We start from the raw sequence: 17728 nt of genomic DNA on the forward strand, positions 1-17728 counted from the left end.
CTCCTCCTGCAGACGCTGGTTCCCTTAAGGAGAGCCAATAAATGTTCGACACAAACACGCTGTTTTATGGTGGTATTGTTTTGTGTGTTTTGGGGGAAATGTTTTTGCGTCTGAACAGCTGACTTTGCTGGTTTTTAAGTACAGCGATCAGCCTGTGTGTAATTCAGAAAGCCGACATGGTGTCTTTTTTCTTTTCATTTAGCCTTCAGGCATGATTTATGATTTGTAAATAGTAAAATTATATTTCGATTTGCCCCGCTCCGGCCATTGTGGTCCCTAATATTGTTGTAGTCGCTCATGAGTTTTATTAACTTTTCCCTGTACTGCCTCAGTGAAAACCTTCTCATTTCTCCTGGTCCCACAGCCAATCAGTGAACAGCAGTCTGTTCACGTCACATGTAAACCGAGTCGAGTAGGGTCAAATAAAGCCAGTAGAAAAGGGGCATGTGTGACTGACTTCATGAGATGAAGGCAAAAGTGCAACTGAACAGTTTATTGCAGGCATCTCTATCCCCTTGAAGACAGCATAACAGATTATGGGTCATAAATTAGTGGGGAATCTCGGACTCTGACAGGGTTTTAACTTCAAGGAGCTTTAACACAAGTTTTCTCAGTTTTTAACTTAAAAATATAACTGAATAAAAGTCTAACTGTTCAGTCTGAGATGGAATGTGCTACTTTTTGTTAGTTTTCTCTACTTTCTCTACTACTAGCCAGATACTGACTCAGACTACACACCTGGCTGTCTGTTAGGGGCAGGAATCTTTAAGCACTTTACGGTTTGATTAAATTTCAGAAGGCTACAATATAATAAATCAATAAGTAAGTAACATGACGCCGTCCCTCCTGTGTGTGTGTGTGAGTGTGAGAGAGACAGCGTCCTCTTCCCTAGACGGTCTAATTATATCAAATTTGTTTCTAATTAACGCAGATCACAACAGAAGTAATATAAGGTTACATTTCCTATACAAAACCTGCATGATTTGTATTTCAACAACACATGTTGTCTCAAGGCACTTCACAACAGTCAGGTACATACAGGGGTTGGACAATGAAACTGAAACACCTGGTTTTAGACAACAATAATTTATTAGTATGGTGTAGGGCCTCCTTTTGCAGCCAATACAGCGTCAATTCATCTTGGGAATGACATATACAAGACCTGCACAGTGGTCAGAGGGATTTTAAGCCATTCTTCCTGCAGGATAGTGGCCAGGTCACTATGTGATACTGGTGGAGGAAAACGTTTCCTGACTCGCTCCTCCAAAACACCCCAAAGTGGCTCAATAATATTTAGATCTGGTGACTGTGCAGGCCATGGGAGATGTTCAACTTCACTTTCATGTTCATCAAACCAATCTTTCACCAGTCTTGCTGTGTGTATTGGTGCATTGTCATCCTGATACACGGCACCGCCTTCAGGATACAATGTTTGAACCATTGGATGCACATGGTCCTCAAGAATGGTTCGGTAGTCCTTGGCAGTGACGCGCCCATCTAGCACAAGTATTGGGCCAAGGGAATGCCATGATATGGCAGCCCAAACCATCACTGATCCACACCCATGCTTCACTCTGGGCATGCAACAGTCTGGGTGGTACGCTTTGTTGGGACTTCCCCACACCGTAACTCTCCCGGATGTGGGGAAAACAGTAAAGGTGGACTCATCAGAGAACAATACATGTTTCACATTGTCCACAGCCCAAGATTTGTGCTCCTTGCACCATTGAAACCGACGTTTGGCATTGGCATGAGTGACCAAAGGTTTGGCTATAGCAGCCCGGCCGTGTATATTGACCCTGTGGAGCTCCCAACGGACAGTTCTGGTGGAAACAGGAGAGTTGAGGTGCACATTTAATTCTGCCTTGATTTGGGCAGCCGTGGTTTTATGTTTTTTGGATACAATCCGGGTTAGCACCCGAACATCCCTTTCAGACAGCTTCCTCTTGCGTCCACAGTTAATCCCTTTGGATGTTGTTCGTCCTTCTTGGTGGTATGCTGACATTACCCTGGATACCGTGGCTCTTGATACATCACAAAGACTTGCTGTCTTGGTCACAGATGCGCCAGCAAGACGTGCACCAACAATTTGTCCTCTTTTGAACTCTGGTATGTCACCCATAATGTTGTGTGCATTTCAATATTTTGAGCAAAACTGTTGCTCTTACCCTTCTAATTGAACCTTCACACTCTGCTCTTACTGGTGCAATGTGCAATCAATGAAGACTGGCTACCAGGCTGGTCCAATTTAGCCATGAAACCTCCCACACTAAAATGACAGGTGTTTCAGTTTCATTGTCCAACCCCTGTACATTCCAATTAATCCTAACGATTGAACAGTGCAGTCGGAGTTAGCTTTTTATTCAAATTGGATAAAAAGTTTTTCTATCTAAGGAAACCCAGCAGATTGCATCCAGTCAGTGACTTGCAGCATTCACTCCTCCTGGATGAGCATGTAGAGACAGTGGACAGTCACTGGCGTTGACTTTGCAGCAATCCCTCATACTGAGCATGCATGTAGCGACAGCGGAGAGGAAAAACTCCCTTTTAACAGGAATAAACCTCCAGCAGAACCAGGCTCAGTGTGAGCGGCCATCTGCCAGGACCGACTGGGGGTTTGAGAGAACAGAGCAGAGACACAACGAGAACACAGAAGCACTGATCCAGGAGTACTTTCTATGGGAAGAAAAAGTAAATGTTAATGGATGTAGCTCCTTTAGTCGTTTCACCTAGAAAGAAAGAACAGATAAACTCTGAGCCAGTTTTCAAGGTTAGAGTCTGAAAGAGAGCACATATAATTAGTTACTGTAAAAGCTCAGTCAATTTCCATGTCTAGGAGAGAGAAAGGGTTAAACACTGAAAGACAAGGCCATGTGGATCATCGGTAGAGGGTGAGCATTAAGTTGTTGCCAGCAGAAGCTTGGACGATTCCACTCTCCAGAAAGGTGTCACAGGCAGACACAGAACCAGGCCAGGTGTAGCTTCTAGGAAGAGAATAGAGAGAACAAGGTTAAAAGCTGAAATAACAGCAAACAATGCAAAATTGGAGAGTAGTGTGAGAATGTAGCGAAGAGGGTGAAAGTGGTCGCTATGTCCTCCAGCAGCCTAAGCCTATAGCATCATAACTACACAGATAGTTTCAGTTCAGATTATTTAGTTAAACGGCACTTATTTACAATAATGTCATCTCAAGGAACCCCACAAAGGGTCCCACTGATGGTCATTGTTATACTAAAAACCACAATGATTGGGGGTACCTCTCTCTGTCAGACTGATTATAACCATTGGAAAAGAGAAGGGGTCATACAGGTAGCAGAAATGGAGGGTGTGTTTGCACCTCAACCATAACTGAGCCGGTTTAGGCTAAACCTGACTCCCCCTTACTCCAACCAACAGGGAGGGAAGAAGACGGAGATAAAAAATAAGGAAGATAGCACAGGATAAACTAAGCCACTCTAACTATAAGTTTATCAAAAAGGAAAGTTTTAAGCCTAGGCTTAAAAGTAGACAGGGTGTTTGCCTCACGGACTAAAACTGGGAGCTGGTTCCACAGGAGAGGAGCCTGATAACTAAAGGGTCTGCCTCCCATTCTACTTCTAGAGACTCTAGGAACCACCAGTAAACCTGCAGTCAGAGAACGAAGTGCTCTATTAGGAACATATGGAACAATCAGATCTCTGATGTATGATGGAGCTAGATCATTAAGGGCTTTATATGTGAGGAGGAGAATTTTAAATTCTATGCATTGTCCTTTTATGAAACAACAAAATGATCTTGGTATTTAAGTTACTTTCACATCACTCCAGTTTGATAAGCGAAATATTCCTCATCTAATCAGATGTCAGTTCAAATAAATAAGTCATGTATATATATATATATATATATATATATATATAAAAATATATATATATATATATATGTATATATATATATATATATTTATATATACATATATATATACGCATACATACACACATATATATATGCATTTCCTGGTGTATTTTACATTAAGGATAATCATGCTTAACATCTTAACAAGAGCCGCGCAAATCTAAGTGGCATGAAAACATTGTCCGACATGATCCTCGTCACATGCTTTGGTTTGTGGAGGAACTAAAAGGTGTTACATCAGTTAGCTGTAACTACAGAGTGATAGCTTAACAAGACGGTCACATGATCACGCTCATTCACAGCCTCACTGTCATTGCATCTCTGTGTATGCACTATAATTAGTACAAAAACTTTTTTTTATGAGTGATACCTGAGAACATTGAGCAAAAATGGCAAAATGCCTTTGAACATTATTAGAGCAACTTTTACTTTGGCCATATTTAATAGAGAAGTAACTAACTACAGCCATAGTCTCTTGGATGCCAGAAAGGTCAGATCAACACACCTCCAGATGCACTGAGAGGCACAGAAAGACAACTGAAAAGAAGCCAATTAGCTGCCGATGGAGTAAACAGCACTGAGGAGAGCTAACAGGGAGAAATCCAACACAGAGAGGTTTTCAACAAAGAAATTCAGCTCTCAGGTTAACTACGGTGTCACAGTCAATCAGTCTTGGTCATAGACGTGCCCCAATCAATTATAACAAATGTCCACTGGTTTAATTCTGAGTAGGTACCCCTTTAATCACAGAAATAGTTCTGATTGGGGGACTTTGGTGGCACTACAACAAGGTGGATGTATGGTGGTGAACTCCTCAAGTCAGTATTTCTTTAGAAGTATATAAAGCCTCAAAATAAACATAACCCAAGTATGAAAGGAGAGAGACAAAGAGGTCATAATAGAGAGAAGAAAATGAATCAAACTCACAAAAACTTGAACACTGGTGAAGTGAAAGAAGTGAAGTGAACAAAATAAATTTTATGGGACCTATGCTACTTTCAACATTCTTCTGTGAAGAAATCTATAAAGGGAGCTGAGTTTAAAGATGATGTTCTATGGGACTTGAAGAGCCAAAATGCAAGTATAGCAGAAGTTCAAGGCTGAAATACAGTTTGGAAGTTATCTTGAAATGAGATAAAAGACATGTTGCTGACTGTTGTGACACTAAACACTAAACCATGCAAGACAAACTGTTTGAACACTTCTACGAGAAATATCCTTTTATTCAACTGTTGAAATGGCAGATTACGATGCCCAAAGGTTTGGCCCCCCAAACCCTCCAGGTACACATAGCATTCCTACAAAAGCCTGCAACAGCTCAAAAATAGTCAACTTTCTGCAATACCAGATAAACAAGATGATTTTTAAAAAAGAGCGGCAACAACAGATTGAAATTTGACGCCAAAACACCTTTTCTTGACGACAACAGCAGAAACAGAAATCAGGGAGACACATGTTTTCAATGTTTTGTTGAGCATTTTAAAGCACAGTAGATGACATAAAACCCTAGCTTGATCCATCCTTCAAACAATTAATTTGAAATTAACCTGCACAGTGATAAGCTAGCTTAAATTTAAGAGTCCTTTCCCACTACTTATGACATGACATAAGTCATTTGATACACCAGAAAAACAAAACACAATATATGGTACAGAAACCTTTGTTTGCAATTACAGATATCATTTGTTTCCTGTAGTTCCTGACGAGGTTTGCACACACTGCAGCAGGGATTCTGGACCACTCCTCCATACAGATCTTCTCCAGATCCTTCAGGTTTCAGGGCTGTCGCTGGGCAATACAGACTTTCAGCTCCATCCAAAGATTTTCGACTGGGTTCATGCCTGGAGACTGGCTAGGCCACTCCAGGACCTTGAGATGCTTCTTACGGAACCACTCCTTAGTTGACCTGGCTGTGAGCTTCGGGTCGTTGTCATGCTGGAAGAGCCAGTCACAACCCATCTTCAATGCCCTTGCTGAGGGAATGTTGTAAGCCAAGATCTCCCAATACATGTCCCCATCCATCCTCCCCTCAATACGGTGCGGTCGTCCTGTCCTCTTTGCAGAAAAGCATCCCCAAAATATTATGCTTCCACCTCCATGATTCACGATGGGGATGGTGTTCTTGGGGATGTACTCATCCTTCTTCTTCCTCCAAAAACGGCACGTGGAGTTTAGACCAAAAAGCTCTGTTTTTGCCTCATCAGGCTACATTACAGCTAACGCTTTAAAGTTTTAAAGCTCTTAATAAAAGAAACGATTGTTACGAACACGGAGACAGAAACGAAAAAAACCACACAAACACACCACAGCGTCTCCGCCATTGCAACAATAGCCCAGAGAAAAACATTATCCAGCTGAGCTCTACCATTGCCACTCAGCCGATCAAAACGCCGGTGACCCCACAACCAAGAGGAGGACATTTTCTTATAAATGCACCAACAGTTGTTGCCTTCTCACCGAGCTCCTTGGCTGTTTTCCTGTAGCCCATCCCAGCCTTGTGCAGGTCTACTATGTTATCCCTGATTTCCTTACACAGCTCTCTGGTCTTAGCCATTGTGGAGAGGTTGGAGTTTGATCGATTGAGTGTGTGGACAGTAGGGCTTAATGATTCCTCGAATAACTCGACCCGAGCCTTCATTAAATTATGTTTTACCATTCGTGCCGCCAGGAAAGAGACAGAAAGCTTCAAAAGTGTGGGATCACTTTAAACTAAACAGAAAAGAAAACAGTGCAGTGTGTGCCCTGCAAAATGGATCTGGGATATCATAACAGCGAGTCTTCGATGCTGCAACACCTCAGCAGGAAACATCCGCTGCATTTATCGAGCTTCCATCAGGTGATGTTTATTTTCCCTTTACAATCTCTGATTGTTAGTGCAGCATCTGGCATGTTATACATGTACAAGGAAATACATTTTGGCAAACATTACGTACTCGCTGATTAAGAAGAGTAATGAAATTATTCATAGTGGCTACCTGGCAAGAAGAAAAGAACAAAAAGCACTACTGCTGGTGTCCAACATGATTGAAGATAAAAGCACAGCAACAGATGAACGGCTTGACCTAAAAAACTTACTTGTTGATGTGCCTCAGCCTTCATTATAAGATACTTAGAGTGAATATTACTAGTTAAAAATAGATTTATTCATTTGTATGGTTTTCCTTTTTTATGGCTGGCACCAAACTTCTGCTTTGGAAGCTGTTATTCACCTTTATTTTGTATAAGTGTAGTATTTTTGACAGCTCACAGTCAAAATAACAATTTAACACACACTGGACCAACTAATAATAATATAGTCTTAATTAAAACACAAATAAATGTTTGCTATTTACAATAACTCAGTTCTTTGTAGCCAAATTTCTAAACTCAAACCTATTTACTTACCCAACTGCTAACATTACAAAGATCACTTTTACTTTTGTAATTTATAAAAACAATATGCAAGATTTAAATTCATTTGTAATTCAATGCAACTTTGAACCTCCCATATATACATAAACAAATCAGGTAATTAAGGCTTGAAATCTATTAATTACTTATTTACTTTAGCTGCAGTAGGGTCATCAGTAAGGGTAAACTATCACTTCACAAAATTAAATAAATAAAACTTCAGACTTAGAGTCTAGTGTAATATCTGTAAAAGGCACTCAGTTTTTACTATTATGCCTCAATCATTTTTAAGTTAATGTGAAATCTTTTATTTCTCATCTGTTTTCATATTTGACTTAAAACTAAAGGTGACATTTGAATCTTATTGCATTTTAAGCAATTAAATATATAAAAACGAATTGGTTTTTATACTCGCATTTTCTCTTTCATATATGTCTACTATCTTAAATTGCTACAGCAAAACAGAGTTTTTATTCAATTACTTGATTAATCGTCAGAATATTCGAAGTAATTCTCGTTTACTAAAATAATCGTTTACAGCAGCCCTAGTGGTCTTTTATACAGATAACGAGTTCAAACAGGGGCAGTTAATACAGGTAAGAAAGCCACGATTCTTACTGGTTGTTAGGTGATCCGATACTGATGTCATGCAGTAAGATGCTAATTAATTACTTAAAAATCACACAATGTGATTTTTTGTTTGTTTTGTTTTAGATTCCATCACTTAAAGCTGAAGACTACCTATGATAAAAAAAATACTTTGTTAAAAGGCAAAATGATCATTCTATATTTGTAGTGTCTTTAACATCAAAATATAAAACAGAGGTTTTTATCAAACTGTTGGGAGTGCTCTTCATTACAGAACTATGCAGACAACGCCAACGACTTAGAATATAGCAGAAGGCCACTGGTGTTTTGTAAACATCAGAATCGACCACAGAAGACGATACAGAGACTTACAGTCTTGGTAGGCAAAAATCAGTGGGTGAAGAATTTGTCTGATAGGAAGCTGACTTAGCCTGAGGAAGTAGTTTTAGCCAGAGAACTTCATTTTGCCATCTCCCTGCATGAAATACCCAAATTGTTGCATTATTCTGCCTTAAATTTTGGAGCTTTAAATGTTTTTTGGAGGACTTTGGTCTTTCAGTGAGCCTTTTCACCATGGCTAACCTTTTTTTTCCCCCTTTATGTGTGAAAAGGAGACTCAAGCCGACCCCAATCCCCCACCTTAAAAGGGAACGACAGGTACAGAGGGATGCAGCAGGAAAAAAATACGTCAGCTTTCATCTTCTTTTTCTACTTGTCAATATGTGAAAACTCTGAAATTGCGCGTTTTATAATTGATTCTATTTTGTTTGTTAAACTCCTCAATTTCATTCTCATTTTCCACACTGCGGAAATCATAGGGCCCTACAATAAATCCTTCTCAGGCTGTGGGTCACACATTACAAATCAGTTGTTTCTGTCCTTTATCATCTGATGCTTGGGAGTTGCTCTACATTCCTCTAGTTTTCAGTGATCCAGAATATATACACATCTCAGGTTTTCAGGGAGTGTGTTCAAGAGCTGAGAAGCATACAAACTAAGAAACCCTAGGTTCTGTAAACCGTCAGGTTCTACAAACCATGTAGAGCCCGAGGGTTCTACATGGTTTGTACTTGACAAGCTGCTCAGAAATGTATTTCAGCCCCACTCCCTTTAGTGCTTTCTAGACCAATTGCAGAATTTTAACATCAGTGACATCTTCGTCCCCTCCAGATAGCCCACGCAGGAACAGGAAGTTCCACTCCTCACTCAAGGCTAATCAAACCAACATTGATATTTACAACATGGAGATACTGTTGGCACTATGATGAAGCTAGAGCCGGTCATTTTGCCCTTCTCTCACTCCGTACCGCTGAAGTTAGATGAATTGTATGTAACTTTTTCCAGATATTATGTTGGTGGAATCTGCTGACTAAGAATCTATTTGTGACTGTTGTGGGGACTTTTTTAATACATGCTTACTAACCTAGGTAATAATCTATTTTTTACTGATAGTCTGTCGAAAATGATAGTTCTGAGTCCTTTAAATAATATCTACCAGCAGAATGTTATAAAGAGATGTTTTGGTTTGATCAGGAGTCATAAATTGTCATATTTATGTGTGAACTAGCCTAAATTGATATCAGAACCCAAAAAATACAGGAAATAAAAAGTAATAGGTTTTCAGATAATGGCATTGAGCAACATGTATGGTTTAAGCAAATTCATGACATTTTATCTGCATGATGCTAAAATCCTTGTACAGACAAAAACTAAATATGTAGTAGACAGTACAACATTATTAGGAACAGTTTTTTATGAGTCAAGAAGAGAAAGTCTTTTCTACTTCTGGCCAATTAGCAAGAAACCTATTGTCACAATTGAATTTGGTACATTCAACAATATGTTTCCTAAGATTTAGACTCATTTATTTGTTTTAAAATGGCTCATTTGTATTTACAATTGTCACAAAGTGGGACATGACCAGTGGAAGTGATGCTAAAGTAATAACTAACAAATCAGATCACTTTGTAGGCCACTGCATTCTGGTATAGTGCTGTGTAAAGGTATTTTCTCATTAAATACATTTTAACATCAAAGAAAACCTGAGTAAATACAAATAGCAGTTTTCAACTGAAGGTTTCATTCATTAAGGGAAGAAAGCTATCTAAAACAACCTGGCACTATGTGATAACTCTACTCCTCTGGCCTGTTTTTTCTATTCATCGCAATGTCAAGCTTTAAATTCATGTCAGTCAGTCACTTTCTACCACTTCTTCCATAGTGGGTCGATTGGGAGCTGGTACCTATCTCCAGCTGTCTATTGGTGGGAGGCAGGGTACACCCTGGACAGGTCGCCAGTCCATCGCAGGGCAACACAGAGACACACAGAACAAACAACCATGAACACACTCATTCACGCCTAAGGGCCATTTAGAGAAACCAATTAATCTAACAGTCATGTTTATGGACTGTGGGAGGAAACCGGAGTACCTGGAGAGAACCCACGCATGCACCGGGAGAACATGCAAACTCCATGCAGAAAGACCCCCGGCCGGGAGTCAAACCCAGGACCTTGTTGATGCTAGGCAACACTGCTACAAACTGCGCCAATTAAATTCATGTACTGATCATTTTGTAATCCAGCCTACGATATATTGTAGTATTCCAGTAATCCCATTTGTTCTACCACATACTTAGCAGCAGATTCTAGGACTAACGTTGGACTAATGAAAAATGTTTCCTCACTCTTATTTGTGCATTCAGCAAGCAATTATCCCTAGAACTGGAGCTTTGACATATGAGACGTGGATCAAATCCAGCCTCCTTGGGAGATTCAACTTCTCAGCAAGCAACGTTAGTGTACCAGACAGAGAGATGAGCGCTAATAAAGCAGTTATTTTCTTCCCACTCTGATGCTGCTGCTGCTCAGTGCATGTTTAACACAGTCAAAAGTCAAAGCACAACTCACCATCTACTACCCAGCTGCCTGATACCAGCTCTGCTCACTGTCAGGCCTACAGTGGCTTGATCAGGAGCTTTTGAAGGAAAGGGACCATTAAGGAGTCACATCGGAGAGGGGAGAGTGTGTCAGGAAGGAATAAGTATAGATGGTTAGTGGGACTGCAGGGGATTGATGCAACCGTTTGCTCTCCTGAAACGTTCTTCTTACAGATAAGCAACAGAAACACGGCAACCTTGTGGTGAGGATGCTTGGCACAAATGAGACAACTGTCATCAACAAGAGCTAATTAGGTTTCTGTTCCATCCTAAAAGATATTTAAAAAAACACTATTATATATCTGAGCTTTAATTTAATAAAAAAGGACCTTCTACTATGAAAGGTTCAAACAGTAAGAAAGACTTTGCAATTTTCCCTGACATAGCAAGTTCACCCATCAGCCTAAACAAGCAAAAACACCCTTTCAGAATCAATGACTATTAGAGATACACCAAGGAATTGGCTGATGACTGAAATCAGACACTTCTCAACTCAAAAATCTGATTATCTTCCAATCAGCATGGATTGGATCAGTATCAGTAAGGTAGCTAAAATGAAATTGGACAAATCGGGACATGACTCCGGTTTATTCAGGCTGCAAGAGAGTAAGACTTTCAGGAGATAAGAGGAATCTGAAATTTTCCACAAAGTTACTGCTGAGGTCTTCTGATCATCCAACCCCTGCCTGTCACTGAACGTGAAGTGTTTGGAAACGTTGACTCTTAGAGATACAAAGGATCTTATTCTCCAGGGAATACACACAAACACTGCTTTCCTAATGATGGTAGCTAACTGCTAATATAAGATGCCAAAGACAGTTTACAATATAAACTCTGTAATAATTTGGTCTTTCATATAAATTATTAGTAAAGCCCTGTTTAGCAGCTACTGCACTCATTTACACAGCTGCTAATAAAAACAGTGAACAACCACTCACAGGAGAAAGGCGGGAACAAAGAGTTTGAATGTAGTTCACATATGTTCTTACTGTGCTTAAAGCTGCAGTAGGAAGTTCTGCAAAAACCTGGACTTAGCCTGAAAATGTGAACAAGCACACCTTACAGGTCCCTCCCCCTGCTCCACAGCTCCTTTCTTTCACAGATCATCCGTCTCATATTCTACTGCCAGGACATAGTGACAGTTTACATGTAACAAAGATTTTACAAAAATACATTTTTAAAAACGTTACCTACTGCAGCTTACGATAGAAATCAGTAACAAAAAGAAAAACCGATCAAACCTTTCAGCCACATAACTAATTGCTGCGTCTATTGTTAAACATCAGCCAGGTGTTTTAGCAAACATTACCTAAATATTCTACTGACTTCCTGAAAGCCTGCAAAGCCCAGACAGCCTGGAACACAAACACATTCACAGACACAGGAGGACTCCCACCATTCCCCAGCTAACCAAATATCTAGTTTACATAAAGCCACCTGTCAAACAGTGGAGGCAAGAGATAGAACAAGGATGCACTGTATGGATACATTTTACCCTGTATCGCTACATCAGGCTCCCAGAGAGCAACAGGGCAGGAACAAAAGGTTTCTCACCCAGTAAGAGCTTCCAGGTCCACTCTCTTTATTACAGCAGACGGACACGAGGCCGGCAGTTAAATCCACACCACCAGACTGAGCAGTCATTAAATGCTGCTCAGTGATGCAGTGCAGACTTGAACAAGGCAATGGTCCCCTCAAAGTGCAAAAAACAGGCTTAGGTAGTTTGGAACTAGAATGTAAGCGGTTGGACTGAAAAACAGAATATGTATTAAATGCAAAACAAATGCTGCAGTCTTGCTTTATGCATTGTGCTTGTCAAGCAAATATGTAGGATGTAAATGCAAACAAAGCACAGAAATGATTTGCTTACCAGAACATTATCTCAACAGAAACACTGGTAACCTTATAATGCAACTTGTCTGGGGTGTCATGAAGAAGCTCTTTTGATGCATCAAGTTAACTCACTCCCCATGGGTGGTTCTAGACATGTCACGGTGATGTCACTGACCCAAATTCACGCAAAGCAGATTTTGCCAGTGCCCTAGTTGAACTGCTCCTGGCCCCTGTTATGGCCCCTGTACTGAAGACATAACACTAAATCAGTTTCTTATGATGACATGTGCTGGCACAGAAACTGCAACTGACTGGTCCCTTGGACCACTGTTATTTTTTTACCTTTTCAGTTAACTTTCATAAAGCAAATATTAAGGTGTTGCACGTTTAGCTTCAGCCGTTTTGAGATAGAATCACAGTTTTAATCTACTAGATCAGGGGTCAGCAGAGCCGTAGGGTGGCTCTGTGGCTCACTAAATATATTAAACAACGATTTGGTTTCAAAATTTAATCTGTGTCCCCATTCAAAAACACTAACCTCCCCGGCCCGCTGGTGAATCTGGTCTAGAGCCGCCGCTGCCACTCCCTCGCAACCAATTCTCCCAGACATTCTATTCAACTCAGAGAAACTAAAATCATACAAACTAAGCAACGCAGCTCTTTAAATAAACTGTTTTTTTTGTTTCTGTAAAATCCCACGTTAGGTTAAATTCTTCACTAAATTATGTTAACTCATATTGTACACCGCTGTAGTGAATACATGAGAAAACAGCATGGATCTCAGTCAAATTTGGGAACAATACATGGAAAATACAAGGTCTTTTCCCTGCTACCTGAGCTAAAACTGATCTCTAGGCAGACAAATTTCTAATGATTTCAGTGCAATGAGTAAGCCTCACTATACATCGGTGGATACACTGATATTACAGCCTATACAATCGCCATCATCTCAGTCAACATCAGAGGAAGTAGTAGACAATGTCTCAACAGTCAGAAGAGATAAGATGTTGGAGGAAGCTGAATGTAGTACGACTTTAGGCTGCATGTAGTACTACTGCACTGACAAATGCAGTAACTATTTGAGGTACTACAAGCAGACTATGGTAAGTGAATATGCACAAAGAACAATCAGATGGAAAACAATCAGCAACAGTTATCACTTAAAGTCAGGTTTGCTTTAGCTTTGCCATTCATGGAAGCATCCATTTTGGCTCAGGGTTGCCACAGCTTTGGCTCAAACACACAAAGTTTAACAGCTTGTAACGCAAAAGCAACTTGAAGGCTTCAGTAACTACACTCAGAACCACTTTATTAGTTCCATCTGTTCAACACAAAAAGCGAAAGAGCCAATTCCAGCGACTCGGTGGACAACTGTGGCAGACAGACTGGTCTGAGTATTTCTAAAACTGCTGATCTAATGGGATGTACAGAGAATGGTCTGGATGTGGATGAATAATGTTGTTGATGTCAGGAAGCAGAGGAAAAAAAACAGACTCGTTTGAGATGATAGAAAGGCAACAGTGGCCCGAATAAGCGCTCAATAAAACCAAGGTATGGGAAACACAATCTCTACAAGCACACCACGTAGAACCTTGAAGTACATGGGCTGCAGCAGCAGGAGACCACATCGTGGGTCACTCATATCAGCTATATACAGGGAACTGAAGCTACGGTCTGCGCAGGCTAACCATAACTGGACAGTAAGAGATTAGAAAGACATTGTCATAATGAGTCTCTATTCCAGCTCCAACATTTAGATGGCAGGGTCAAAATGTCACTGTTTCATACTGCTGGTGGTGTAAAGGCGTGAAGCGACTGGCACAATTTAGCCCCTTTTTACCAACTGAGCATTGTGGCGGACCATGTCCAACCCTTTTTGACCACAGTGTTCCTTTCATCTGATGGCTACTTCCAGCTGCTGAATTTCACAAAACTTAAATCATCCCTAAGCTGGTTCTTGAAAATGAAACTGAGTTCAATGTAGTCCAACAGCCTTCACAGTCAACACATCAATAAAACACAGGACCTTTAGGATGTGATGGACTTTGTGACCATGTCAATTTGTCTGTCTGTATAATATGAGCTACAACAACAATTAATTTCCCTTCGGGGTTAATAAAGTATTTTTGAACTGAATTTGAATCTGAATCTCTAAGGAATGTTTTCAGCACCTTCTTGAATCTAGGCCATGAAGAATTCAGGCAGGTTTTGGGGGTAAAAGCAGGTCTACTGGCTGGTGAGTGCATGTCAGAATATAATACTCAACTGTTGTGCCTCCTGTGATGTCACTGAACCAAATTCACACAGAGCAGGTTTTGCATTTAGCTTTGAAAGCCTTATATTCTGTAAATCATATCTTGCATTTTGCGAAATCCACACTTTACCAGCTGTGTTATTATGGTCTGGGTGGAAGTGTGCACCACCAGATGGTCCCTTTAATAATCAACTGTATGATGCAAATAAGAAGCTAATTCACTTCTAAAACTCAAGCAACAGTCTTGGCCTGTAAGGAACATTTCAGCATCTACAACAGGGTTCTGCTACCTGAGGCTCTTTGGACCTTCCACAGTGGTTCTAAATAACTTTGGCTAAAAATCATAAAGAATTAGCTAATGTTTTTAAATATAGATACAATAACAAATGCCGGTTTTAGCAGTTTTTCAGTTGTTTATGGAATCATTTCATTGGATTTCCACAACAGAATGACACTAAAAGTATCAGTAATACTTTATTAGATCTATTTTTCTTGTCATTAGGATGGAAACGATATTTATTTTAAAACCTAAAAATAGAAATTAAATGGTGGCTCTATAAAAATGACAACAAAATTACTAAAGTAGATATTTATTAAAAATCACAGGTTGTCTTTTTTTAAAAGATCATGTAACATGTGCGGCTCTAAACTGGTTTTATTCAGCTGAACTGAGGGCAAAAATGACTGACTACACCTGAGCCTGCATTCAGTGCTGCTGCTCCAAAGCAAGAAAGTCAGAAGTGATCGGTGTCTAAAAGCAGATCTCTGAAGGACTGGTGGCGCGGCTGTTAGTTTCCGGGTTGAAGCCGTCACTCCTCTAATTTACTAGCAGAGCTTCTTTTCAGCAGGAACAATACGTTCAGGGTCGCCACATTGCACTAAACACTAAGAACCCTGCGTTTAACCGGCGACAAAACATCAAAATATATGTTATGGAATTTCTGCTTCAGCTTGCACAAATCTTGGAAAATCCGTCAGTAGTCTAGAGGACAACTCACCAAGGGTCAAACTCGTGAATGATGCTCTCGAAGCGGATGACAGCGAAGAGCCTGGAACTGAAGCCGGCCAGACAGGCCAGAAACAGGACCGTAAAGGACAGCAGGGACTGCCAACCGGCCGGCTGCGACAGGCCGCCGGACAGACCTCCTCCCGCACCGGCCATGCTGTCTCTCTCCGCCACCGCTGTGCTGCTGCGTCCATTCCCAGAGTACGGCGCTGCGGAGGTCAGTGAGGATTTGTGTTTGCTGTCGGAAACCTGGTGATGCTCCGCCATTGCTCTACGTCAGTCCCGTGGTGGCAACCAAGCAATTCGAGCTATCTGATATCACACAGGAAAAGACCTCCTCTTCTCTTCCTATTCCTGCCACACTTCACTTCCGAACCACTTGCAGCACCTTACCCTGCACACCCCCAAAGTAGTGCCTGGGATTCCCGACTGTGTAATCTTATTCCCCGCTAACGGTAGGAGCAGTTAAACGATTCCTGGGAACCACATTGCAGCGCAGTTTGGCTGCACCCTAGAAGTGTCACACGCGGCTCGAGAAGATCCTCCTTCCTTCCTTCCTTCCTTGGAGCTGAATGAAAGAGGCGGGAGCTGTGTGTGGAACAGGAAGAGTCGTCAGCCTCTCACAACGAGACAGGTACAGCGTGGACGGACACGGCTCCTCTAGAAGCCCAATCCGATGACACAGCGCTTGACAGACAAGCAGGAGGACCAATGAGAGAACCGAAGCCTGACCAGCATGACGTTTTTTCCTCCAACTGACGAGCAAAAAAACCGTTGAGGCGGGGGAGGGGTCGACGCAGGACAGGTGACCCAGTATCATGTGCGCTGGCGGCTCTTGGTTGAAATGTACTTTGTATGAACACGTCCTTTGTCTAAACTATTTGTGTTTTTACAATTTAAATAAAGTATAATTTATTTTAAATTGAGTTTTAGAGAATCTTTTTTTTTTATATATATATTTTGGAGCTGCATGGTGGCACAGTTGGTAGCACTGTTGCCTTGCAGCAAGAAGATCCTGGGTTTGAAGCTATGGAGAGCCGTTTTAATTCAAAATTAAATAAATAAATACTGCTGTTGATAAATTATTACTAAATATGCCATAAAATAAATAAATATCCCCATGAAATAAAACTAAAGAATTATGTGAAAACACATTTTTATCTTGTTTTATTTAATTCATTTCAAGGTTTATTTAATTTACTTAAAGATTTAATTATTTATTTATTTCATAATGCAGTTTTATTTTGTGACACTTTTATTTTGTAAAGCTACTTTACGTATTTGCGTTACTTTTACTTTCTAACCCCGTTTTTCATTTTAAGCTCTTTTTTATTTCATGTTCTTATATTAAAATGAGGGGGCGGAGTTTTATCTTTGGGGCGGCGCTGGGACAGCAGGGCCGAGCTCAATTCGTGGCAGTGGCCGACAGAAGATATGCCGCTGCCTGCCAGAACACAGCATGCAGGAGGGAGCCAGGGGATTCTGCGAGGATGCCAGAAGGTGCCAGACCGGCCATAAAAGCCTACCATGGCGGTTGCCGCTGTTTTTGTGGCAGCTGTTTGTGCAATAAGTCTTCATCATCCTTTCAGCACGTCATACACACACACGGTGCTATTTATTTCCCATCTCAAGTAAATACAGACACCTTATGTTATGGGTCTAACGCTGTTTATTAAATAAAAACCAATAAAGACATCATCATGTAAAAGTAACAGCCCATAACAATAATGACATCCCGTTTGCCGATAATCAGCAATGGTTTCCACAAAAACAGTGGCAACCGCTGTGGCAGGCTTTTATGGCCCATCCGGTACCAGGGGAGCCAGGCT

General features: G+C 40.7%; 1 protein-coding gene across 3 annotated transcripts in view; it reads right to left on the bottom strand.

Annotated features, from left to right (window-relative positions):
- Nucleotides 1-16753, bottom strand: part of LOC124865264 (dolichyl-diphosphooligosaccharide--protein glycosyltransferase subunit STT3B-like) — a 42057-nt gene extending 25304 nt beyond the window's left edge. Inside the window, exon 1 of one of the 3 annotated variants that reach the window (XM_047360224.1) lies at nucleotides 15892-16751. In XM_047360224.1, coding sequence (XP_047216180.1) covers nucleotides 15892-16166 — 275 coding nt within the window. In that variant the 5' untranslated portion in view covers nucleotides 16167-16751. Of the gene's footprint in view, nucleotides 1-15891 lie in introns of all 3 variants that reach the window. The other 2 variants (XM_047360221.1, XM_047360223.1) reach the window with 2 other exon arrangements.
- Between the last annotated feature and the right edge of the window lie 975 nt (nucleotides 16754-17728).

The sequence above is a fragment of the Girardinichthys multiradiatus genome, chromosome 3 (assembly GCF_021462225.1).
Source record: "Girardinichthys multiradiatus isolate DD_20200921_A chromosome 3, DD_fGirMul_XY1, whole genome shotgun sequence".
In the NCBI taxonomy this organism is placed as follows: domain Eukaryota; kingdom Metazoa; phylum Chordata; class Actinopteri; order Cyprinodontiformes; family Goodeidae; genus Girardinichthys; species Girardinichthys multiradiatus.